Below are 27117 nucleotides of genomic sequence, written 5' to 3'. Positions count from 1 at the left end.
TTACTTTTTGTAGAGATAGGGTCTCACTATGATGCCCAGGCTAGTCTCGAATTCCTGGGCTCAAGCAATTCTCCTGCCTCAGCCTCCTAAAGTGTAGAGATTAAGGCATGAGCCACAGCGAATAACTCAAGTTTCTAAGCCACACTGCTAATATTCTCAGTAATATGGATTCTGCATATGTGTCGAATGCTTTGTGATTTTCAGACAGCGGTTTCTCTCTTGTTAATTACGCCTCCTCCTCTCACCCAAGTAGCAAGGTGTCTCCAACACCAGCAGTTCCTCCCCAGCTCTGTGGAAGAAAGAATGAAGGATCACAATCACATATGTAAGTGCTTCCTAAGTGTGTGAGGTGTCACACACATTATCTCATAAGTTCATGTTCGTCGCAGCAACCCTGCCACCTGGGTCCCGCTATTGTCCCCATTTTACAGAAGAGGAGACTGAGGCTTGGAGACGTTAAGTAACTTGCCAAGGTGGCAGCGCCGGTTAGGTGGAGGAGCCGAGGACCCAGCGAAGTGAGCAGGGTAGGAATTCCCCATTTTATTGAGAGTCACAGAAGTCAGATGCCCCAAGCCCTAATGACAATTTGCTGGGAGTTTTCCAGATCCTCAAGCCTTGGGGACTCTGTCGCGCTGCTCACAACAGCTGCTTTCTGTTTGGCCGCAGGTTCCAGAAAACTCCCTCAAAGAGAGACCCGGATCTTCCATCACGTACGATGCAAATTCTACGGCTGGAAAGCACGAGGGTAGAAAGGAAAAAGTTGCTTTCTTTTTGCTCTGCTCTCGATTGCGCGGTGGAAACTCCGTCTCCACGGGAACGCGCCTCCCGGCAGCGGTCGCCAGGGGCGGGGCTCAGCGCGGCTCCTCCCCCGGGCTGCAACTGTTCCCAGGCTGGGGGGTTTGCCCTCACCCCTGAACTTTCCTCTTCTCGGACGCCCTCCTTTTCTGTTGTCCCTTCGCGCCCCAAACTACAACCTGGAGCGCACTCCCCCGCGCGGCCTGCAGCGGGGACGGTGCGCCAGGGGCGCAGGCCCTAGAGTCGCGTGCGCGGCCCCTTTTTCCATCCGCCCCCCCGGGCCCACCCCCGGGCCGCGCTGATTGGGCAGGTAGGGACTCTGCCCAGCGGAAAGTTTTGGGTGCCAGGAGGAAGTTCAACCTTTGGGAGACTCCAAGAGAGCAGCTCCGGGGTCGGCGGGGGTCTGGGTGGCCATGGAGGAGCCCCCTGTGCGAGAAGAGGAAGAGGAAGAGGGAGAGGAGGACGATGAGAGGGATGAGACTGAGGACGAGGAGAGGGACGAGGCTGGGCCCGAAGGGGCGCTGGGCAAGAGCCCCTTCCAGCTGACCGCCGAGGACGTGTATGACATCTCCTACCTGTTGGGCCGCGAACTTATGGCCCTGGGCAGCGACCCCCGCGTGACGCAGCTGCAGTTCAAAGTCGTCCGCGTCCTGGAGATGCTGGAGGCACTAGTGAATGAGGGCAGCCTGGCGCTGGAGGAGCTGAAGATGGAGAGGGACAACCTCAGGAAGGAGGTGGAGGGGCTGCGGAGACAGGACCCTCCGACCAGCGGGGAGGTGAGTGTTGGGCCCACAGCGCCTGCGGGGCGTAGGAGGGCGCCTACTAGCAGGAAGACACCTTCTTTTTTCTTTTCTTTTCTTTTCTTTTCTTTTCTTTTCTTTTTTCTTTTCTTTGCCTTTCCTTTCTTTTCTTTTCCTTTTTTTTTTTTTAAAGAGATGGGATCTCGCTGTGTTGCCCAGGCTGGTCTCAAACTCCTGGCTTCAAGTGATCCTCCAGCCTCAGCCTCTTAGAGTACTGGGTTTACAGGTGTGAGCCACCCTGCCTGGCCAGAATCTGTATTTCTAACGAGTTCCCAGTTAATGCTGATGCTGTTGGCCCAGGGTCCACAGTTTGAGAACCCTTGACCTAGAGCAACAAACACAATTTTTTTTTTTTTTTGACACAGGGTCTTGCTCTATTGCCCAGGCTAGAGTACAGTGGTGCAAACACAGCTCACTTACAGCCTTGGCCTCCTAGGCTCAAGCAATTCTCCTGCCTCAGCCTTCCGAGTAGCTGGGAGTACAGGCATGTGCCACCATGCCTGGCTAACTATTTTGATGTTTTGTAGAGATGGGGGTCTCACCGTTACCCAGGCTGGTCTCAAACTCCTGAGCTCAGGGAATCCTCCCGCCTTGGCCTCCCGAAGTGCTGGGATTGTGGATGTGAGCCACGACACTTGGGCAAGAAACACATTTTACCTAAAGAAAAATTAGTGCATATGACCACAAAAAGACATAGACAAGAAGATTCCGAGCAGCTTTAGTCTCAACTGCTGAACTGGAAACAATCTAAATGCAACCCAGTTTGAGTTTTGAAATTGTGATATATGGAATACTGTGCAACAGAAAAAGAACAGGGTGCTGATACACATAACAGTGTGAATGAATCTCACAGATGTTACATTGAGAGAAAGAAGCCAGGCACAAAAGAGAAACTACTGTAGATTTTTTTTTTTTTTTGAGTCAGAGTCTTGCTCTGTTGCCCAGGTGGAGTAGTGCAGTCATGTGACCTCGACTCACTGCAACCTCCACCTCCTGGGTTCAAGCGATTCTCCTGCCTCAGCATCCTGAGCAGCTGGGATTACAGGCGCTTGCCACCATGCCTGGCTAATTTTTTTTTTCTTTTTCTTTTTTAGTAGAGACGGGGTTTCGCCATGTTGGCCAGGCTGACCTCAAACTCCTGGTCTCAAGTGACCCACCCACCTCAGCCTTCCAAAGTGCTGGGATTACAGGCGTGAGCCACCGCACCTGGCCCTACTGTACATTTAAATAAAATTCAGGGACAGGCAAAATAATTTATAGTTGTAGAAGGCAAACTGGCGGTGGGGGGAACGGAAGGGAAATTGATAGAGAGCTAGAAGTATCCTATATCTTAATCAGGGTATGGTTATAGGGATCTACACATATGTTAAAAATCATCTGGCTGGGCGCCATGACTCATGCCTGTAATCTCAGCACTTTGGGAGGCCGAGGCGGACAGATCGTGAGGTCAGGAGTTCGAGACCAGCCTGGCCAACGTGGTGAAACCCTGTCTCTACTAAAACTACAAAAAAAAATTAGCCGGGCGTGGTGGTGGGTGCCTGTAATCCCAGCTACTCGGGAGGCTGAGGCAGGAGAATCCCTTGAAACCAGAAGACAGAGGTTGCACTGAGCCGAGATCGTACCACTGCACTCCAGCTTGGGTGACAGAGTGAGATTTCATCTCAAAAAAAAATTCTTTTTTTAGGGTATAGGGTCTTTCTCTGTCATCCAGGCTGGAGTACAGTGGTGTGATCACAGCTCACTGAGGCCTCAAACTCCTGAGCTCAAGCAATCCTCCCACCTCAGCCTCTCGAGTAGCTAGGACTACAGGCACACACCAACCGCCTAGCTAATTTTTGTATTTTTTGTAGAGACGGGGTATCACCATGTTGTCTAGGCTGGTCTCAAACTCCTAGGCTTAAGTGATACGCCTACCTCAGCCTCCCAAAGCGCTGGGATTACAGGCGTGAGCCACCGTATCCGGCCTAGGTTTTTAAAATTCTTGTCGAAACTCATTAATGTTATGACCTACTAGCAGGTCTCCAGCCACAGTTAAAAAAAAAAAAAAAAAGCTGCTGTAAGTGGACGATGTCTTTTTTAATCCTCACACTATTACTGTTTTACAAAACTGAGGCACAGAACAATTAAGTAATTTGCCTAAGGACTTCACGGCAAGTAAGAGATGAAGTCAGGATCTTCATTCAGAGATCCTAGTCCTAAATACTCCATCCTAAAATACAGACATTTGACCTTACTTGTTGTACTAACATTTGATGAGTGACTGCAGTGACGGATGCTAGGCTCTGGGGCTATGGAGATAAAGTAGACAAGGTCCCTGCCCTCAAGAAGCTCACATCTAGTGGGAGAGGCCAGACACACAGTCCTAGAACCAGGACACAAGTATACAAACTGGGCCAGGCGCAGTGGCTCACATCTGTAATCCCAACACTTTGGGGGGGCCGAGGCAGGCAGATCACTTGAGGCCAGGAGTTCGGGACCAGCCTGAGCAACATGGTGAAACCCTGCCTCTACTAAAAATACAAAATTAGCTGGACCTGGTGGCACACGCCTGTAATCCCAGCTGCTCAGAGGCTGAGACATGAGAATCCCTTGAACCCGGGAGGCGGAGGTTGCAGTGAGCCGAGATCGTGCCACTGGACTCCATCTGGGGCGACAGAGCAAGACTGTTTCAAAAACAAACAAACAAACAAAAACCAAGTATACAAACCAAGGCAAGGCGCGGTGGCTCATGCCTGTAATCCCGACACTTTGGGAGGCCGAGGCAGGCAGATCAGGAGGTCAAGAGATCGAGACCATCCTGGCCAACATACTCCGCATCTACTAAAAATACAAAAATTAGCTGGGCATGGTGGCACGCGCACGTATACCCAGCTACTCGGGAGGCTGGGGCAAGAGAATCGCTTGAACCCGGGAGGGGGAGGTTGCATTGAGCTGAGATCACACCACTGCATTCCAGCCTGGCAACAGAGCGAGACGATTTTGTCTTTTAAAAAAAAAAGCAAACAAAAAAAAACCCAAGAAGTAAGCCTGGAAAGAACAGGAACGAGTCACTGAAATTCACAGGGAAGTGTGAAGTTTCCCAGTAGCTTCCCTGGTAACTTTTTTTTTCTTCTTCTTCTTCTTAATTGTCGTTATTATTTGCCTCATACTTTCTCTGACCCCTGGTAGTTTATTTCACCTATTCCTAAGTGATGGTGACAATTGTATTTCTAGATAATATTCTACTTTAGTATCTGTCAGGTGACATGGTTAAGTTTGATGACTTGTAGCCTGGCTTTTGAGAGTCAAGGAAAGTTGAATGACTTGCACAGGATTGCTCAGCCACATTCTGTGTTATTTTTGCCTCCATCTCCAGGCACAAGAATATGGAGGAAGTCCCATTATGAGCTGAGAGTAGTGTGGTGTGCACAGGGGCTGGGTACTTTCCCATATGGGGCAAAGTGGACAAGTTGCATCGGGCGGCAGATGAGATGGCATATTTTCTTCCCAAACCGCAGCCTTAAGAACTGGGATAGGGAAAAATGCATGAATTAAGAAAATGAATGTTTAGTGCCACTAGACAGTTCACAAAAATATGCCTTGTTTTTTCCTTTGTATGTTTTGAGACAGGGTCTCACTTTGTCACCCAGGCTGGCATGCAGTGGTTTGAACACTGCTCACTGCAGCTTCAGCCTCCCTGGGCTCAGGTCTCCCACCTCAGCCTCCCTAGTAGCTAAGACTATAAGCGTATGCCACTATGGCCACCTAATTTTTGTATTTTTTCTAGAGATGAGGTTTTCCCATGTTGTCCAGGCTGGTCTCAAACTCCTGGGCTCAAACGATACACCCGCCCTAGCCTCCCAAAATTCTGGGAGTACAGGTGTGAGCCACTACTCCTGACCTCTTTTTGGTTTTTTAAATTGTAGTAAAGCTGGGTGCGGTGGCTCATGCCTGTAATCCCAGCACTTTGGGAGGCTGAGGTGGGTGCAGGTCACCTGAGGTCAGAGTTCGAGACCAACCTGGCCAACATGGTGAAATTCCATTTCTACTAAAACTACAAAAAATTTGCTGGGCGTGGTGGCAGGCATCTGTAATCCCAGCTACTAGGGAGGCTGAGGCAGAAGAATTGCTTAAATCTGGGAGACAGAGGTTGCAGTGAGCTGAGATCATCCCACTGCACTCCAGCCTGGGCAACAGAGCAAGACTGTCTCAAAAGAAAAAAATAAAATAAAATAAATTGTAGTAAATACAAGTAACATAAAATTTACCATCTTAACTTTTTTTTTTTTTTGAGATGGAGTTTTGCTGTGTCGCCCAGGCTGGAGTACAGTGGTGCGATCTCAGCTCACTACAAGCTCTGCCTCCCAGGTTCACACCATTCTCCTGCCTCAGCCTCCTGAGTAGCTGGGACTACAGGCGCTCGCCACCACGCCCAGCTAACTTTTTTGTATTTTTTTAGTAGAGACGGGGTTTCACTGTGTTAGCCAGGATGGTCTCGATCTCCTGACCTCGTGATCCGCCCGCCTCAGCCTCCCAAAGTGCTGGGATTACACAGGCGTGAGCCACTGCGCCCGGCCCATCTTCACACAGTTCAGCTGCATGAAGTCCATTCACACTGTTGTGCAGCCATCACCACCATCCGTCTCCAGAACTGTCTTCAATTTGCAAAAGTGAAACTCTAACGTGTTAAGTAACAACTTCTCCTTCCCCTCCCCCAGCCCCCAGTAACTACTTTTCTACTTTCTGTCCCTCTGAATCTACCTATTGTACCTTGTTCATATCAGTGAAATCATGTACTTGTCTTAAGTGCCTGGCTTATTTCACTCAGCATAATGTCCTCAAGATTGATTCATGTTGTGGCACATGTCAGAATTTCCTTGCCTTTGAAGGCCGAATAATATTCTGTTGGAGGCATGTACCATACTTTGTTTATTCATTTGTTGATGGACACTTGTTTATTCATTTGTTGATGGACACTTGGGTTGCTACTACTACCCCTTGGCTGCTGTAAATAGTGCTGCTGTGGTGAGAGGCCAAGGCGGGCGGATCACATGAGGCCAGGAGTTTGAGACCAGCCTGGACAACATGGTGAAACCCCATCTCTACTAAAAATACAAAATTAGCCTGGCATGGTGGCACACACTTGTAATCCCAGCTACTCAGGAGACTGAGGCAGGAGAATCGTTTGAACCCAGGAGGCGGAGGTTGCAGTGAGACAAGATCATGCCACTGCACTCCAGCCTGAGTGACAGAGCAAGACTCCATCTCAAAATATAAATAAATAAATAAATAGTGCTGCTATGAATATGGGTGTGCAAATATCTCTTCAGGCCCTGCCTTCAGTGCTCCGGAAACATACACAGAATTGGAATTGCTGGATCAAATCGTAATTCTATTTTTAATTTTTAAAAGAATGGCCATGCTGCAGGCACGGTGGCTCACGCCTGTAATCCCAGCACTTTGGGAGGCCGAGGCGGGCAGATCACCTGAGGTCAGGAGTTTGAAACCAACCTCGCCAACAAGGCAAAACCCTGTCTCTAATAAAAATACAAAAATTAGCCAGGCATGATAGCGGGCGCCTATAATCCCAGCGACTCAGGCAGGAGAATCACTTGAACCTGGGAGGCAGAAGTTGCAGGGAGCCAAGATTGTGCCATTGCACTCCAGCCTGGGCAACAGAGACTCCATCTAAAGCATATATATATATATATATATAATAATAATTATTTAATTTTATAGAGTTGCTTGCAAAGGTTGCATCTTTTCTTCCAGGTGAACCTGAGCCCAAACAAAATGGTGGTTGACTTGACAGATCCCAACCGACCCCGCTTCACTCTGCAGGAGCTAAGGGACGTGCTGCAGGAACGCAACAAACTCAAGTCACAGCTCCTGGTGGTGCAGGAAGAGCTGCAGTGCTACAAGAGGTGGGCTCTACTGCCTGGAGGGTCCTGCACCCAAACCTGGCCCAGAATTCCTTGCTAGGTTACATATTTGTTTTTTGGGTTTTGTTTTTTGTTTTTTGTTTTTTGTGTTTTTTTGAGATGGAGTCTCACTCTGTCGCCCAGGCTGGAGTGCAGTGGTGCGATCTCGGCTCACTGCAACTTCTGCCTCCCGTGCAACTTCTGCCTCCTGGGTTCAAGTGATTCTCCTGCCTCAGCCTCCCGAGTAGCTAGACTACAGGCGCCCGCCACCATACCCGGCTAATTTTTTGTATTTTTAGTAGAGACGGGGTTTCACCATGGTCTCGATTTCCTGACCTCATGATCTGGCCACCTCGGCCTCCCAAAGTGCTGGGATTACAGGCGGAGAGCCACCGCGCCCAGCCCGTATTTGTTGTTATATGTTCATCCAACCAATTCATTGAAGATCTAATATGTGTCAGACACTGTGCCAGGCCCAGGGGCACTGCAGTGAACAAAACGAAGAGAGTGGAAATCCTTGCTAGTCCAGTGCCAGAGACAAGCAATCAACAAGGAAACCCAAAATAAACACGTGGAGATGGTGGCAGGTACTCTGAAGGAGACACAAGACGATGTGGCCAGCAGTGACGTGGGAGGGGCAGGGCCTGTCTTAGAGGGGTGGTTAGGACAGACCTCTCTCGGCAAAGATGAAAAGGAGGCAGCCCTGTAAAGATGTGATGGTGCAAAAATGGAGCGGGAAGTGCAAAGACCCTGTGGTGGGAACCAGCTTGGCTAATTTAAACGGGCCCAAGAAGGCAAAACCAGGAAAGCCAGGGAGAAGATGGCTGGAAATAAACTAGGAGTGTATGCCTAGTTTCTGCCTAGTCTTCCTGTTGGCTGCAGGAAGGAGCTTTCACTTTATTAATTTATTTTATTATTATTATTATCTTTTTTTTTTTTTGAGACAGAGTCTTGCTCTGTCGCCCAGGCTGGAGTGCAGTGATGCAATCTCAGCTCACTGCAACCTCCGTCTCCCGGGTTCAAGCGATTCTCCTGCCTCAGCCTCCGGAGTAGCTGAGACTACAGACGCCCACCACCACGCACGGCTAATTTTTTGTATTTTTAGTAGAGATGGGGTTTCACCATGTTGGCCAGACTGGTCTTGAACTCCTGGCCTCAAGTGATTCACCTGTCTCAGTCTCCCAAAGTGCTGGGATTACAGGCATGAGCCATCCCGCCTGGCCAAGCTTTCACTTTATTGTGAGTATAATGAGAAGTCATTGGAAGGTTTTGGTTTGTTTTGTTTTGTTGAGACAGAATCTTGCTCTATTGCCCAGGCTGGAATGCAGGGGTGCAGTAACAGCTCACTGCAACCTCGACCTGCTGGGTTCAACCAATCCTCTCACCTTGGCATCCCGTGTAGCTGGGAACACAGGCATGTGCCACAATGCCCAGCTAATTAACCTTTTTTTTTCAGAGACGAGGTCTTGCTATGTTGCTCAGGCTGGTCTCGATCTCTTGAGCTCAAGTGATCCTCCCACTGTGGCCTCCCAAAGTGACGGGATTTCAGGTGTGATCCACTGCACCTGGCCACTGGAAAGTGTTTGTTTTGCGACAGAGTCTCACTCTGTCACTGAGGGTGGAGCACAGTAGCACAGTGACATGATCATGGCTCACTGTAGCCTTGACCTCCCCAAACTCAGGTGATCCTCCCACCTCAGCCACCCAAGTAGTTGGGGCCACAGGTACATGCCACCATGCCCAGCTAATTTTTGTATTTTTTATAGAGACAGGGTCTCACCATGCCCAGGCTAGTGTCAAACTCTTGGGCTCAAGTGATCCACCTGCCTCAGCCTCCCCAAAGTGCTGGGATTACAGGTGTGAACCACCGCACCTCGCCATTAGAAAGTTTTGATCAAGAGAATGACAAGAGGCCAGTCTCCATTAAAAATACAAAAATCAGCTGGGCATGGTGGCACATGCCTGTAGTCCCAGCTACTCGGTAGGCTGAGGCAGGAGAATCACTTGAACCTGGGAGGCAGAAGTTGCAATGAGCCAAGATCGTGCCTCTGCACTCCAACCTAGGCAACAGAGCAAGACTCTGTCTCAAAAAAAAAAAACAGTCGGGCGCAGTGGCTCACCCTTGTAATCCCAGCACTTTAGGTGGCCGTGGCAGGCAGATCACAAGGTCAGGAGTTCGAGACCAGCCTGGCCAACATGGTGAAACCCCGTCTCTACTAAAAAATACAAAACTTAGCCAGGAATGGTGGCAGGCACCTGTAATCCCAGCTACTCAGGGAGCTGAGGCAGGAGAATCACTTGAAACCAGAAGGTGGAAGTTGCAGTGAGCCGAGATTGTGCCACTGCACTGCAGCCTGGGCGAAAGAGCAAAAACTCTGTCTCAAAAACAAAACGAAACAAAAACAAAACCAAAAAAGCCTGGTGCAGTGTTACATCCCAGCACTTAGGGAGCCTGAAGCGGGAGGATCACTTGAGCCCAGGGGTTCGAGGCCAGCCTGGGCAACATAGCAAGACCCTGTCTCTAAAGAGAAATTTAAAAAAACAATAATAAGGAAAGTTAAAAAAGACTGCAGTGGTACCACATACAGAATAGATTGTAGGACAAGCAAGAGAGGCTGTAAAAAAGCTGTTGCCATAATCACATTGGGACTCGTAGCTGTTTCCATTTGTGTTATTTCCCAAAATGTTTTCCTTTACATAGGTATTTTTTGAAAAGGGGGCTCTATAGTCAAATAATTCTAGGAAACACCGAGTTAAACAAAGCATGTTTTCTTACAGGTAGAGGAAGGAAAAGCCAGAGAAATACAAATGTCACATTAGCTAGTATTTATTGATACTCACCATGTGCCAGGCACTCTGCTAAATGTATCCCAAACATCATTTCAATTAGTTCTCACAGCAAGACTGTGAGTAGAGGTGATGTTATCACTATGGTGAGCTGAGGACCAGAGAGGTGGGCACCTGCTTAAACGGTGGTGGCAACAGCGGTGATGTGACCTCAGACAGTGTGACATCAGAGCCTGTGCTTTTAATTAGCATGCCGCATTTAGATCATGACAGCTTGGAATTAAGGACGTACCCTGATCAAAAATGAAACAAAGCCCAAGTGATATGATTCTTTACATTCCTTAAATGTAGCATCTTTAAGAGAGCAGAGATACAGCAGAAGCGTTGTAAGAAGCCAAATTTATTGTCTCTCTTTTGCTAAGGCTGGAACCATGTTCATGGAAAGACCTTTGTCTCATTTAATAAGTAGTTCAGGCACAGGTAGTTAAAAAGAGAAACTGCCAAGCTGCTGGTGTCATGAGCAGCTTGTTAGTGGGCAAAATTACACACTTTCTAGTTTTGAATTCTCAGAGAACAAGAGACGTACACTTTCCATCTGGCACAGGCCAAGAGAGGCAGGATTGGGCTTTGTCTCTAGTGTTAGATATTCTAGGGAAGCCAGCATGCCAACTGAGATGTTCTCATGGCAACTGCATCCATTCAAAGGTACAAACTCATACAGATAATATACTGGTAATAAATTGTGATTACAGCTGGGCAAGGTGGCTCACACCTGTAATCCCAGCACTTTGGGAGGCCGAGGTGGGCAGATTGCCTGAGGTCAGGAGTTCGTAATCAGCCTGGGCAACATGGTGAAACTCCGTCTCTATTAAAAATACAAAAATTATTAGCCAGGCGTGGTGGCGCACGCCTGTAGTCCCAGCTGGTCGGGAGGCTGAGGCAGGAGAACTGCTTGTACCCAGGAGGCATAGGTTGCGTTGAGCCAAGGTGTGTCACTGTACTCCAGCCTGGGCGACAGAGCGAGACTCTATCTCAAAAAAATAATAACAATAATTGTAATTTTAGGGAAATATGGTGAGTTGCTTCCAAAGAGAGCCACAGCAGTATTTCCCACCTTGCGCACCTTTTGCCCTTTTGCAGTGAGACTTTGCCACTCCTTTCATCAAGAGGTGGATTCTGTGTTCCCTCTCTTTGCATGTAGGCTGGCTCTGTGACTTGCTTTGACTGCGAGAAGTGGAAGTGACGCTGTTAGGCTTCTGGGGTTAAGGCGGTAAGAGGCCTTGCTTCTGTTTCTGTGCTCTTAGAATGCTGCCTTGAGACCACCATTCTGTGAGGAAGCTCAAGGTGGAGTCCCGTGGAGAGGTCATGTGAAGGAGAACCAGGGTGCACCTGCCGACAGCCCCAGCTGTGCACAGCCCTCTGCCGGTGCCCCACTGAACACACCAAGTGAGAAGCTCAGGCTAGCAGGAGGACCACAGAGCCAACCATAAGAAGCCAGGCACAGCAGTGTGCACCTATAGTCTCAGTGCCTATAGTCTCAGCTACTTGGGAGGCTGAGGCAGGAGGATCCCACGAGACCAGGAATTTGAGGCTTCAGTGCCTGTGAATAGCAGCTGCACTCCAGCCTGGGCAACACAGTAAGACCTGATCTAAAAAAAAAAAAAAAAAAAAAGCCAATTATAAGAAATGGTTGGCCGGGCGCAGTGGCTCAAGCCTGTAATCCCAGCACTTTGGGAGGCCGAGGCGGGTGGATCACAAGGTCAGGAGATCGACACCATCCTGGCTAACATGGTGAAACCCCGTCTCTACTAAAAATGCAAAAAACTATCCGGGCGTGGTGGCGGGCGCCTGTAGTCCCAGCTACTCAGAGGCTGAGGCAGGAGAATGGCGTAAACCCGGGAGGCGGAGCTTGCAGTGAGCCGAGATTGCGCCACTGCACTCCAGCCTGGGTGACACAGCGAGACTCAGTCTCAAAAAAAAAAAAAAAAAAAAAAAAGAAATGGTCATCATTGGAGATTATGTTACCGTTGTTTTTAGTCACCAAGTTTAATTTATGTAATAATAAATCATGGAAAAATGGAAATTTTAGATGATGCTTCTTGTTAAACCATTATTATAATAAGTATCTATAATAAAATATCGGCTGGGCAGGCAGCTCACACTTGTAATCCCAACACTTTGGGAGGCCAAAGAGGGTAGATCACCTGAGGTCAGGAGTTCAGTCAACACCAGCCTGGCCAACATGGCAAAACTCTGTCAATACTAAAAATACAAAAATTAGCTGGGTGTGGTGGCGCACACCTGTAACCCCAGCTACTCAAAAGGCTGAGGCACAAGAATCACTTGAACCCAGGAGGTGGGGGTTGCAGTGAGCAGAGATTTTGCCACTGCACTCCAGCTTGGGCGGTAGAATGAGACTCTGTCTCAAAAATAAAATAAAATTAGAATATAAATAATATAATATTTTATAATTACAAAAATTTAGGCCGGGTGCGGTGGCTCATGCCTGTAATCCCAACACTTTGGGAGTCTGAGGCAGGAGGAACACTTGAGCCCAGGAGTTTAAGACAAGCCTGGGTGATGGATCAAGACCCTGTCTCAAAAAAAATTTTTTTAATTATTGATAATATTAAGTATTGAGTGGGCACAGTGGCTCATACCTGTAATCCCAGCACTTTGGGAGGCCAAGGCAGGCAGATTGCCTGAGGTCGAGTTCAAGACCTGTCTGGTCGACATGGTGAAACCTTGTCTCTACTAAATATACAAAAAAATTAGCCAGGCATGGTGGTGTGCGCCTGTAATCCCAGCTACTCGGGAGGCTGAGGCAGGGAAATTGCTTGAACCGGGGAGGTGGAGGTTGCAGTGAGCTAAGATCGCACCACTGCACTCCAGCCTGGATGACAGAGCGAGATGCCGTCTCAAAAAAAAAAAAGTAAACCATAAGAGCCTACTCTTTGCAAAACTCTTTTATGAAGAAGGAGGGCGAAGTATGAATCCTGCCCTTTCACTCTCACGCTGAAAGCGGTATCTTTGTCAGCTCAAGTTGCCACGAAATACGCAGTGAGCCACTGAGCCCCGCCAGGAATTTTTACTGAAGACACACAATTCAGCCAGGCACGGTGGCTCACACCTATAATCCCAGCACTTTGGGAGGCCCAGGCGGTCAGATCACTCAAGGTCAGGAGTTCAAGACCAGCCTGGCCAACATGGTGAAACCCTGTCTCTACTAAAAATACAAAAAATTAGCTGGGCATGGTGGCAGATGACTGTAGTCCCAGCTACTCGGGAGGCTGAGGCAGGAGAATGGCATGAACCCGGGAGGCGGAGCTTGCAGTGAGCAGAGATCGCGCCACTGCACTCCAGCCTGGGCAACAGAGCAAGACTCTGTCTCAAAAAAGTAAATAAATAAAAACAAATAAATAAAATAAAAAAATAAAAATACACAATTCGGTCCACAGCAAGGGGACAACACCATGGGGATAAATTTACCAGTGGGCACTGCAACCAAACGCCTAAGTGGATGTGACGAGTTGTACTGTGCCATAATTGAAATGTTTCATTTTGGTCAGGCTTCTTGTGGTTGCAAGTGACAGAAGTCCAATTTAAACTAGCTTAAACACAAAAGGAAATTTTTTGGTAACATAATTGGGAAGGAGTTGGGTGCAGTGACTGGCTTATGCCTGTAATCCTAGCACTTTGGGAGGCTGAGACAGATGGATCACTTGAGGTCAAGAGTTTGAGACCAGCCTGGGCCACATGGTGAAGCTCATCTCTAATAAAAATACAAAAATTAGCCAGGCGTGGTGGGCGCCTGTAGTCCTAGCTACTCAGGAGGCTGAAGCCAAAAATTTGATACCAGCTTAGGCAACACAGTGAGACTCCGTCTCTACAAAAAATTTAAAAATTAGCTGGGCATGGTGGCGCATGACTAATACCAGCTGCTTGGGAGACTGAGGTGGGAGGATTACCGGAACCCAGGAATTCAAGGTTACAGTGGGCTGTGATCATGCCACTGCACTATAGCCTGAGTTACAGTGAGACTCTTATCTCAAAACAAAAGAAAAAAAAAAAAAGGAAGGCCGGGCACAGTGCCTCACTCCTGAATCCCAACACTTTGGGAGGCTGAGTCGAGCAGATCGCTTGAGGTGAGGAGTTCGACACCAGCCCGACCAACATGGTGAAACCCCGTCTCTACTAAAAATATAAAAATTAGCCAGACATGGTGGCATATGCCTGTAATCTCAGCTGCTCAGGAAGCTGAGGCACGAGAATCGCTTGAGCCTGGGAGGCAGAGGTTGCAGTGAGCCAAGATTGTGCCACTGCACTCCAGCATGGGTTATGGAGCAAGACTCCATCTCAAAAAAACAAGAAAAGAAAAGAAAAAAAAAAAAGAAACATTGCAATGGTTGGAATCAGCGACTTGGTGCCTCTTTCTCTCCTCTTTGCCTTTCTTTGCTGGTGACCTCATTATTTTGCATTACAGACAAGCCTCCTCTGAATCTTAGGAAACAGACTTCTGGCAGTCCCAGTGGAGTAAGAGAAAACGTCCTTCTTCTCAATTCTGTACATCAAGTCCAGGGAAATACTCTGGCCCTCCTCAGGCCAGATCTCAATATTCCCTGACTGCAGTATCAATCAGTATAAATCTAGCTCTTGCCAGGCACGGTGGCTCACGCCTGTAATCCCAGCACTTTGGGAGGCCAAGGTGGGTGGATCACCTGAGGTTGGGAGTTTGAGACCAGCCTGACCAACATGAAGAAACCCCATCTCTACTAAAAATACAAAATTAGCCGGGCATGGTGGTGCACACCTGTAATCCCAGCTACTTGGGAGGCTGAAGCAGGAGAATCGTTTGAATCCAGGAGGAGGAGGTTATAGTGAGTCAAGATCACGCCACTGCACTCCAGCCTGGGCAACAAGAGTGAAACTCTGTCTCAAAAAAAAAAAAAATCTAACTCTTATCACCATCTGACTTACAATTTGTACTTTTATTTTACTTGTTTCTTTATTGACTGTTTCCTTCTCCCACTGGAATATAGATTACTTGAGAGAAGATATTTTGTCTATTTTATTCAGAGACAAAATAGTTCAGAGACAAAATATGTATTAACCACAGTAGGTAGCTTAATAAATATTTGTTGAATGTTAATCACTATGTATTATCTTACATAATCTCTCAATCCTTTGAGGTAGGTACTATTATTAGACTCATTTTATAGGTTAGGAAACCAAGGCTTAAGTTAGAGAATTTATACACAATCATGTTCCTAGAAAACCGAGAAGCTTGCAGCAGTAGCCAATGCAATTAAGTAAGAGAAAGAAATAAGAGGCATCACATTGGAAAGGTAGAGGGAAGATTCTAATTTTAAACAGAATTTCTCTGACTCTAGTTCTTTCAACCATAATATTACTATAATCATCATCATCAAGACCCTTTATTTTCAGAGCTGCACAGAAAAGAGGTCTGTAATAAAAGCCAGGCTCAATGGTTCATGCCTGTAATCCCAGCACTTTGGGAAGTTGAGACAGATGGATCACTTGAGGTCAAGAGTTTGAGACCAGCCTGGGCAACATGGTGAAGCCCATCTCTACTAAAAATACAAAAATTAGCCAGGCATGGTGGCGGGCCCCTGTAGTCCTAGCTACTCAGGAGGCTGAAGCAGAAGAATTGCCTGAACCCGGGAGGTGGAGGTTGCAGTGAGCTGAGATGGCGCCACTGCCCTCCAGCCTGGGCAACAGAGCAAGACTCCAACTCAAAAAAAAAAGGTCTGTAATAAAATAATCCATTTATTTTTTGCCCCATTTCCCAGTGGCCTGATTCCACCAAGAGAAGGCCCAGGAGGAAGAAGAGAAAAAGATGCTGTGGTTACTAGGGCCAACAATGCTGGCAGGAACAAGGAGGAGAAGACAATCATAAAAAAGCTGTAAGTGTCACCTTGCTGCCCCCCGGTCCTGCTGAATAATAACTCAAGGAAGTAGTTGGGGGCAAGAAGAGGCTGGCCAGCTGCCCAGGGCAGGTGGGGAGCTGCCTCCACTCACCCGGTTGTGGTGCTGCAGCTCATGGGAAAACTCAGTGCCAGTGTATTATAATGATATCTGCCAGGCAGTAGCCTAGGCACTTGGCATATATTCATTGAATCATCACAGTGACCCTACAAGGTAGATACTATTTTACAGGTGGAGAAATAGCTACTGAGAGGTAAGGTAATTTGCCCAAGGTCGCACAGATGGTAAATAGTGAAGTCAGGAACCCAAGGAAATCTGGCTTCTACACTCTACTGCCTCCCTGTGATGTTTGACCAGGCTGGGTGCATGGCTCACACCTGTAATCTCAACAAAGATTACAGGAGGCTGAGGCAAGAGGATCACTTGAAGCCAGGAGTTTGAGACTAGCCTGGACAACAAAGTGAGACCCCATGTCAACCAAAAAAATTTGCTTTTTTTTTTTTTTTTTGAGACAGAGTCTGGCTCTGTCACCCAGGCTGGAGTGCAGTGGCCGGATCTCAGCTCACTGCAAGCTCCGCCTCCCGGGTTCACGCCATTCTCCTGCCTCAGCCTCCCGAGTAGCTGGGACTACAGGCGCCCGCCACATCGCCTGGCTAGTTTTTTGTATTTTTTAGTAGAGACGGGGTTTCACCGGGTTAGCCAGGATGGTCTCGATCTCCTGACCTCGTGATCCACCCGTCTCGGCCTCCCAAAGTGCTGGGATTACAGGCTTGAGCCACCGCGCCCGGCCTTTTTTTTTTTTTTTTTTTTTGAGACGGAGTCTCGCTGTGTCTCCCAGGCTGGAGTGCAGTGGCGCGATTTCGGCTCACTGCAAGCTCCACCTCCCGGGTTCACGCCATTCTCCCGCCTCAGCCTCCCAAGTAGCTGGGACTACAGGCGCCCACCACCACGCCCAGCTAGTTTTTTGTATTTTTAGTAGAGACGGGGTTTCACCATGTTAGCCAGGATAGTCTCGATCTCCTGACCTCCTGATCCACCCGCCTCGGCCTCCCAAAGTGCTGGAATTACAGGCTTGAGCCACCGCACCTGGCCGTTTTTTTTTTTTTTTTGAGACGGAGTCTCGTCCTGTCGCCCAGGCTGGAGTGCAGTGGCACAATCTCAGCTCACTACAACCTCCATCTCCCGGGTTCAAGCAATTCTCCTGCCTCAGCCTACTGAGTAGCTGGGATTACAGGCATGCACCACTATGCCTGGCTAATTTTTGTATTTTTAGTAGAGACGGGGTTTCACCATGTTAGTCTGGCTGGTCTCGAACTCCTCGTGACCAACCTGCTTCAGCCTCCCAAAGTGCTGGGATTACAGGTGTGAGCCACTGAGCCTGGCTAAATTTATTTATTTATTTATTTATTTATTTATTTATTTATTTATTTTAAATTAGCTGGTATCATTTGTCAGCCTTTTGGCTGAGATCAAGTGAAGTTAGCTGGGTGTGGTGTCCTGCACCTGTGGTCCCAGCTACTCAGGAGGATGACACTGGAGGATTACTTAAGCCCAGGAGTTCAAGGCTACAGTAAGGTATTATCACTATTATCACATCACTGCACTCCAGCCTGGGTAGCAGAGCGTGACTCTATCTCAAAAAAAAAAAAAAAAAAAAAAAAAAAAGAAGAAGAAAAAGAAGGAAGGAAGGAGAGAGAGAGAAAGAGAGAAAGAGAAGAGAGAGAAAAGAAAGAAAAGAAACAAAAAAGAAAGAAAACAAAAATGATAATAACGAGGTGATTATTGTGAAGGTTGCAGTGAGCCGAGATTGTGCCATTGCACTCCAGCCTGGGGGACAGAGTGAGACTTGAAAAAAAAAAAGGAATAACCCAGGCCTTCTTTCTCAGGGACAGGACCTTGAGGATCTTGGGAGGGAGCAGGGGGCAGAGGGCAAAGGGCAGGAGCACAAGGGAGAACACCTCTGGCCCAGCAGCAGCAGCAGCAGCTCCGGAAAGAACCAAAGGAAGAGGCAGCCAGGCATGTAGCTTCCGGAGAGCAAAGTCATGGTTCTTCCTCTGGGGGCAGTGGTTCATGTGAGCTCAGTATGGTGGGCAAGGAAATAGCAGTTTTCTTCCCAATATTACTCAGAGGCTGTTGGTTTGAGGAGATAAAGCAGGACTGGGGAAAGGAAAAGATAATTCCCTATACCTTAAGATTCACCATAGCTAAGCCAGGTGCAGTGGCTTACACCTGTAATCCCAGCACTTCAGAAGGCCGAGATGGCTGGATCATTTAAGGTCAGGAGTTCAAGACCAGCCTGGCCACCATGGTGAAACCCTGACACTACTAAAAAATACAAAAATTAGCTGGGTGGTAGTGGCATGCGCCTGTAATCCCAGCTACTCAGGAGGCTGAAGCAGGAGAATCACTTGAGCTTGGGAGGGGGAGGTTGAGGTGAGCCAAGATGGTGCCACTGCACTCCAGTCTGAGCGACAGTGAGACCCTGTCTCAAAAAAAAAAAAAAAAAAAAAAAAGATTCACCATAGCTCCCACTTAGTGAGCATTTTCTATGTGCCAGACACTGAGCTGAGTAAACATCTACTCAGGAGGTCCGTTTTACAGTTGGGCAAACTGAGAGAGAAGATCAGTGACTTGCAAAGGTTACACAGCAGGTTGGTGGTGGTGAAACTCAGACCTGAAGCTGCATCTATTTACCTCCTAAGTTCATTCGCCCTTAATCTTGGGCTACATGGAATCTTCAGCAGGAAAAACCCCTTTCCAGAATGTTTCCTGCTGCACACAGTGATGCCCGGGAAATGGAATCAAGAGTCAAACTCAGCCAGGCGCGGTGACTCAGGCCTGTAAACTTCAGGAGGCTGAGGTGGGAGGATCACCTGAGGTCAGGAGTTCGAGACCAGCCTGGCCAACATGGTGAAGCCCTGTCTCTACTAAAAATACAAAAATTAGCCAGGCCTGGTGGCAGATGCCTGTAATCCCAGCTACTCGGGAGGCTGAGGCGGGAGAATCGCCTCAGCGCAGGAGGCAGAGGTTGCAATTGAACTGAGATTGCACCACTGCCCTCCAGCCTAGGCAACAAAACAAGACTCTGTCTCAAAAAAATAAAAATAGGCCGGGCAGGGTGGCTTACACCTGTAATCCCAACACTTTGGGAGGCCAAGGCAGGTGGATCACCAGGTCAAGAGATCGAGACCCTCCTGGCCAACATGGTGAAACCCCATCTCTACTAAAAATACAAAAATTAGCTGGGTGTGGTGGCACATGCCTGTAGTCCCAGCTACTTGGTAGGCTGAGGCAGGAGAATCGCTTGAACCTGGGAGGCAGAGGTTGCAGTGGGCCGAGATTGCACCACTGTACTCCAGCCTGGGCAACAGAGCGAGACTCTGTCTCAAAAAAATAAATAAATAGATAAAAATAAATAAATAAATAAATAAAAACAGAATTAGCCAGGTGTGGTGGTGGCCTCTGTAGTAATTCCAGCTACTCAGAAGGCTGAAGTAGAATAATCACTTGAACCTGGGAGGAGGAGGTTGCAGTGAGCTGAGATCTCACCCCCGCACTCCAGCCTGGGCGATAGAGCAAGACTCCATTTCAAAAAGAAAAAAGAAAAGAAAAAGGGGAGTCAATGTCGTCTTGCTAACCAGAATAGAACAGGAGCAACAGGCAGTTTCAGCCTGGCTGTGGGGAATACCCAAGGACCTCTCCCTGTCCCACTTGGGACCACTCCTCTTGAATGAGCCCATGTCCCAGCATTGGAACATGCTATGCACTTTCCTCTGAATACTTCCCTCATGTCTGTGCACCGGGGTTGATCCCACAGTTCTTCAGATGCTGCCTCTTATACCAAGAGTGAGGTGCTTGTGTAAAATTCAAATTCTCAGAAATCAAGTAATCCCAGCACTTTGGGAGGCCAAGGCGGGTGGATCACCTGAGGTCAGGAGTTCGAGACCAGCCTGGCCAACATGGAGAAACCCCCGTCTCAACTAAAAATACAAAATTAACCAGGCGTGGTGGCGGGCGTCTGTAATCCCAGCTCCTCAGGAGGCTGAGGCAGGAGAATTGCTTGAACCCCGGTAGGCGGAGGTTGCGGTGGGCCGAGATCTTGCCATTACACTTGAGCCTGGCAACCAGAGTGAAACTCTGTCTTAAAAAAAAAAAAAAAAAATTTCAGAACAGAAGACCATGGTGACTGGAACAGGGAAGAGAATGAAGGCAAGATTGGAGAGGTGGGAGGGGCTGGGTCACCCAGGGCCACCTGGATTCTGGTGCTGACTGTGGGTTTTATTCTAGGTGCATTGGGAAGAGACATTGGATGGTTTTAAGCTGGAGAGTAACATGACAGTATTTACATATAAAAAGCTCACTCTGATTGCCTTGTGGAGAAGGGTTGGGAGACAGGGTCAAAGCAAGGCCAAGGTGGGTGTTTCTCTTTTCTTTTTCTTTTTTTTTCTTTTTTTCTTTTTTTTTTTTCGAGATGGGGTCTCACTCTGTCACCCAGGCTGCAGTGTGGCGGCTCGATCTCAGCTCACTGCAACCTCCGCCTCCCAGGTTCAAGTGATCCTCCCACCTCAGCTTCCCAAGTAGCTGGGACCACAGGTGTTCACCACCACGCCCAGCTAATTTTTGTATTTTTGGTAAAGATGGAGTTTCTCCATGTTTCTCAGGCTGGTCTGGAACTCCTGAGCTCAAGTGATCCGCCCGCCTCAGCCTCCCAAAGCGCTAGGATTATGGGCATAAGTCACTGCAGCCAGCCTAACGGAAGTGTTTCTTCCACAAGGAAGGGTCTTCTGAGGTAAGATCATGCAAGAGCAACTCCACCCAGGTGTCAGACCTGAAGGTATTCATTTAGGACGTTCATTGGCTATCTCGTTGCAAATCAGGCTTCCAGAAGGCATAAACTACTGGTTTCTTTCAGGGTCCTTCTACGGGAGCTTAGGACACCTAAGTGGAGTTTGAGCCTGATAGGGCAAAAGTGAAGTGTGTGTTCTGTGCATGAGCTAGCCTGAGGACATGTGGCTAGTGGCTAATGAACGTGAGGCCACCCTTTCAGGTTCAGATAAACTTAATGAGCTACTAGAATGAATGAGTGAATGAATGAATGAATGAGTGGTTTTTTTGTTCTGTTTTGTTTTTTTGAGACAGAGTCTCACTCTGTCGCCCAGGCTGGAGTGCAGTGGTGCAATCTTGGCTCACTGCAAGCTCCGCCTCCCAGGTTCACGCCATTCTCCCACCTCAGCCTCCTGAGGCAGCTGGGACTACAGGCGCCCACCACCACGCCTGGCTAATTTTTTGTATTTTTAGTAGAGATGGGGTTTCACCGTGTGAGTCAGGATGGTCTCGATCTCCTGACCTTGTGATCCACCTGCCTCCACCTCCCAAAGTGCTGGGATTATAGGCGTGAGCCACCGCACCCGGTTTTTTTTGTGTTTTTTTTTTTGAGATAGGGTCTTGCTCTGTTGCCCAGGCTGGAGTGCTGTGGCGCAATCTTGGCTCACTGCAACCTCTGCCTCCCAAGTTGAAGCAGTTCTCCTGCCTCAGCCTCCTGAGTAGCTAGGATTACAGGTGTGCGCCACCATGCCTGGCTAATTTTTTTTTTTTTAGAGATGGAGGTCTCACTATGCTGCCCAGGCATGTCTCAGACTCCTGGGATCAAGTGATCCTCATCCTCTTGCCTCAGCCTCCCAAAGTGATAGGATTACAGGCGTGAGCCACAATGCCTGTCCTAGACATATTTTTTAGTCAACAGTTGCAAGAGCTACTTAGAAATTTTACAGGGGGTTCTACACCCCTTGCTTTGTACCTTCTGCTTACCCTGACCCCTCTCTGTCTCCACACCAGGTTCTTTTTTCGATCGGGGAAACAGACCTAGATCCAAGGCCACAACTAAGGCTATGGCTCTGATTCCAGATGACAACCTTCCAAGATGCCTGGCAAAGCCACCTCTCTGTGCCACACAGACACACTGAGCCTGCGTATTCATTTCCCCTTCAAAGCAGACTGAGGAGGGAGGAGACAAGGTTCTCTTGGCATTTCTCATTTCTCCCTGACTGCGGAACTAGACACCCTTGAAGATTTGGCCTGGGCCAGTGAAGCAGAAATCAAGAAAAACAGAAGGGATGTGTGGGGGTTGGGGCCCACTTCCTACTCCTACGTCAACCCCCAGGGCCTCCTGCATGCAGATGCATGTCCTATTCATCTGCTCCCAGGGATGACCCTGGCCTTCAATGTTTAGCAGAAAGGAGAAAAGAAAGCAGGAAAATGTGCTATTGATATTCCAGTGGTGACTTCACTGATATTTAGTGAATATTTGATTTAGCCAACATGCCTTTCTTTATGTGATTTTGTATTAAAGTAAAATGACTTTTATACTTTCTATAGCTTATCCAGAGTGGTCTCTTAGTTATGATGGTATACATGGTGGTGTATATGTGTATATGTCACATATATACATTTCATTGTATAATGAATCAATTGCATTCATTGAATCTAAGCAATAAACCATTATTTGGTGTCACTATGAAGGGAAAGATTGCTGCAAACTAAAATGTTAAGAAGCTATTGATTTTAGGACTCATCCTGATTTCAGAGGTGTTAAGATGTGAACAAAATGCATTTAGGAATCAATGAAACAGAGAGTGGGTGTCTGCACTTTGCAAAGGAATTAATGAGGCTACCGCACCCATTCCGTGAGCCTGTCCTCTTAGTAAATAACAGTGGCTTACTCAGTGTGTTTCACCTGCTCTGTGGCTTATCTCGTTTGTTCCTTATAACCTGGGTAGATGGGAACCGGTACTGGTGCACCAGTTTATAGATTTTTTTTTTTTTTTTTTTTTGAAATGGAGTCTCTGTTGCCCAAGCTGGAGTGCAGTGGCGTGATCTCAGCTCACTGCAAGCTCCACCTCCCGGGTTCACGCCATTCTCCTGCCTCAGCCTCTCAAGTAGCTGGGACTACAGGGTCCTGCCACCATACCCGGCTAATTTTTTGTATTTTTTTGTAGAGACGGGTTTTCACCATGTTAGCCAGGATGGTCTCGATCTCCTGACCTCGTGATCCACCCACCTCGGTCTCCCAAAGTGCTGGGATTACAGGCGTGAGCCACCGTTCCTGGCTTTTTTTTTTTTGAGGCGGGGGACAGAGTCTTGCTCTATCGCCCAGGCTGGAGTGCAGTGGCACCATCTGGGTTCACTTCAACCTCTGCCTCCCAGATTCAAGCGATTCTCCTGCCTCAGCCTCCCAACTAACTTGGACTACAGGCATGTGCCACCACACTGGGTTGATTTTTGTATTTTTAGTAGAGACGGGGTTTCACCATATTGGTCAGGCTGGTCTTGAACTCCTGACCTCATGATCTGCCCGCCTCGGCCTCCCAAAATGCTGGGATTACAGGCGTGAGCCACCACGTCTGGCCAGTTTATAGGTTTAGAAAGTGAAACTCTGGCTGTTGAGCTAGGAAGCAGCTTGCACAGGAGGCAAATGCAGGCCTGATTCCAAGGCCCGGGCTGGGAGCTGCCAAGCTCTATGGGTCCAGAGTCACTGGCAAGTCTTAATATTAATAATTTAATATTAATAATTTACTGTATACCTTGCTGCATCATTCTAAGTACCTTTCTGACGCTGTCTCACATACCTTTGTGGGATGGGGATCACTATTGTCCTTGGGGTCCTCCCAAGGAGGTTAAGGCATAATGGGTGAAAAGACTTGTCCAAGGTCCTCAGCTAGAAACTGGTAGAAGCAGGACTTCAGCCCAGATACAAAGTCCACACCCAGGCTTCAACCACTCTGCCTTCCAGGAAGAGTTGGCAGTGTTTAAGAGTCTAGTCCAGAACACTGTTTCAACAGTATCGTTAGATCAGGGCTCCTGATCCCTAGAACCCCGTGTACCACTGCAACCCTGGCCAGGGATAATGGTTCAAGCCTGTTATTCCAGCACTTTGGGAGGCCAAGGTGAGAGAATTGCTTGAGCCCAGGAGTTCGAGACCAGCCTGGGCAACATAGTAACACCCTGTCTTTACAAAAAAATAAAAAATTAGCCAGGCATGGTGGTGAGCACCTGTAGTCCCAGGTACTGGGGAGGCTGAGGCGGGAAGATGAATTGAGCCCGGGAGTTTAAGGCTGCAGTGAGTTATGATCACACCACTGCACTCCAGCCTGGGTGACAGAGTGAGACCCTGTCTCCAAATATATAAATGCTCCCCTGCCTCCCTGTGGGGATAGATAGGGTGGGAGAACCCACTCCGAAAGAAATGCCAGGTTAAGATGGCACGGGTGACTCTGGTACCCCAGGAAACTAAAAAAAGTTACGGTGAGAAATGCTTGGAGTGCAACTCTTGGTAAAATCTGATGCTGGCAGGTGGGAATTCTGGAAAATAAGTCCTGGGGGGTGATTCTCCCAGAGACGGGCCACGCTTGACCACAGATTGAACAGAGTTGTGACGTCAGTTGAGCTCTGGCGGTTCTCACACTGCAGGATTCCAACTACAAACCTAGCCTGGGGAGGAACACGCTTAGAAGTAGGTTTTCGCTGGGTGCAGTGGCTCACGCATGTAATCCTAGCACTTTGGGAGGCTGAGGTGGGTTGATCACAAGGTCAGGAATTCAAGACTAGCCTGGCCAAGATGGTGAAACCCTGTCTCTGCTAAAAATACAAAAATTAGCTATTCGGGAGGCTAAGGCAGGAGAATTGCTTGAACCTGGACGGCAGAGGTTGCAGTGAACTGAGATCACACCGCTGCACTCCAGCCTGGGCGACAGAGTGAGACTCCAACTGAAAAAAAAAAAAAAAAAAAAAGAAGTAGATTTTCAAGCCAAGCCTCAGAAGGCACAGGAAGTAGTTGCTGTAGCAATCATCTTTTATTTTATTTACTTATTTGAGACGGAGTCTCGCTCTGTCGCCCAGGCTGGAGTGCAGTGGCATGGTATCAGGTCCTGACCTCATGATCCGCCTGTCTCGCCCTCCCAAAGTGGTGGGATTACAGGCGTGAGCCACTGTGCCCTGCCAGCAGTCATCTTTTACAATGAACAAATAAGGCCAGGCGCAGTGGCTCACATCTATAATCCTAGCACTTTGGGAGATGGGCAGATCACGAGGTCAGGAGACCAGGCTGGCCAACACGGTGAAACCTCATCTCTACTAAAAGTACAAAAATTAGCTGAGTGTGGTGGCGCACACCTGTAATCCTAGCTACTCAGGAGGCTGAGGCAGGAGAATTGCTTGAACCCGGGAGGTGGAGGTTTCAGTGAGCTGAGATTGTGCCTCTGCACTGCAGCCTGGGCAACAGACAGACCAAGACTCCATCTCAAAAAAGAAAAAGAAAAAAAAGAACAAATAGGTCAGGCACAGTGGCTCACGCATGCCTGTAATCACAGCCCTATGGGAGGGTGAGACGTGAGAATCGCTTGAGGCCAGGAGTTTGAGACTAGCTTGGGCAACATAATGAGACCCTATCTCTACAAAAAATAAAATGAACAAATAAATATAGCAACTACGTATCAGAACTTGGAGGCACTTATTAGCTATTAGTCCTGAGCACTTGTAAACACTGAATAGAAGCTAGCCGAATTTTTAATTCTAATAATAGCTAATACTGATTACTGAAGATTGTCTACGTGCAAGGCACTGTTCCAAGTGCTTTTTTGTATTAACTCATTAAATCCTCACAATCACCCCGTACAAGTATTATTAATATTATTTATTTATTTATTTATTTATTGAGATGCAGTCTCGCTCTGTCGCCCAGGCTGGAATGCAGTGGCGCAATCTCGGCTCACTTCAAGCTCCACCTCCTCGGTTCATGCCATTCTCCTGCCTCAGCCTCCCGAGTAGCTGGGACTACAGGCACCCGCCACCACACCTGGCTAATTTTTTTTTTTTTTTTGTATTTTTAGTAGAGACAGGGTTTCACCGTGTTAGCCCGGATGGTCTCTATCTCCTGACCTCGTGATCCGCCCACCTCAGCCTCCCAAAGTCCTGGGATTACAGGCATGAGCCACCGCGCCTGCCCCATACAAGTATTATTACCATCTCCATGTTACAGGGAGGGAAACTGATGCACAAGGAGACTACGTACCTGCCCGAGTTACACAGCAGTGGATTGGAAGCAGACGTTCTGTTCCAGCGGCCACACGCCCCCTCCAAGGTGAGGCTATAATACTGATGCCTGAATCTTTGGGGGAGGAGGCAAGTCAAGTGGGCAGAGATTATCCCTATTTGACAGACAAGTTTCAGAGAGGGGAATTGACTTGACCAATGTCACACAGCTGACAAACACTTAAAACTGATGCTGGAACTGGATCTCTTGTATCTAAACCAAGGGCTCTACTCACTGTTCCAATCTGCCACCAGTGCCCAAGCATGGAGGGGACAGGGATCTGGGCTGGTAATAAGGACTTCTAACACAAGACAGGTGCAGTGATGATTCAGAGCGTCCTGAGAATCATCAAGTCTAGTAAATTATAAGTCACAATGACAATTACATCAGCTAAAATTTATGATGCTTACTATGTGCCAGGCACTGTTCTAAGGCTCAAAATGCATTAACTTTTAAGCTGGGCGTGGTGGTTCATGCCTGTAATCCCAGCATTTTGGGAGGCCAAGGCAGGTGGATCACTTAAGGTCAGGAGTTTGAGATCAGCCTGGCCAACATGGTGAAACCGACTCTACTGTGGCCGGGTACAGTGGCTCATGCCTGTAATCCTAGCAGTTTGGGAGGCCAAGGTAGGCAGATCACTTGAAGTGAGAAGTTTGAAACCAGCCTGGTCAACATGGTGAAAGAACGTCTCTACTAAAAATACAAAAGAATTAGCTGGGTATGTTGGCAGGCACCTATAATCCCGGCTACTTGGGAGGCTGAGGCAGAATCACTTGAACCTGGGAGGTGAAGGTTGCAGTGA

General features: G+C 48.0%; 1 protein-coding gene across 2 annotated transcripts; it reads left to right on the top strand.

The window, feature by feature from the left end:
- Positions 1 to 909: 909 nt before the first annotated feature.
- On the top strand, positions 910 to 22598 carry RILPL2 (Rab interacting lysosomal protein like 2). Of its 2 annotated transcripts, XM_008005116.3 has the most exons (4): positions 910 to 1571; positions 7347 to 7498; positions 16093 to 16206; positions 22064 to 22598. In XM_008005116.3, exons 1-4 carry the CDS (start codon positions 1209 to 1211, stop codon positions 22092 to 22094), a joined length of 660 nt encoding a protein of 219 aa, XP_008003307.1. In that variant the 5' UTR covers positions 910 to 1208; the 3' UTR covers positions 22095 to 22598. The 2 variants fall into 2 exon arrangements, with proteins under 2 accessions (XP_008003307.1, XP_008003308.1); XM_008005117.3 differs by lacking the exon at positions 16093 to 16206 and having other exon boundaries at positions 1099 to 1571.
- The last annotated feature ends 4519 nt before the right edge of the window (positions 22599 to 27117 follow it).

Source organism: Chlorocebus sabaeus, chromosome 11 (genome assembly GCF_047675955.1).
Source record: "Chlorocebus sabaeus isolate Y175 chromosome 11, mChlSab1.0.hap1, whole genome shotgun sequence".
NCBI lineage: Eukaryota > Metazoa > Chordata > Mammalia > Primates > Cercopithecidae > Chlorocebus > Chlorocebus sabaeus.
The sequence above is the reverse complement of the archived record's forward strand: the minus strand, read 5'-3'. Positions and strand labels throughout refer to the sequence as shown.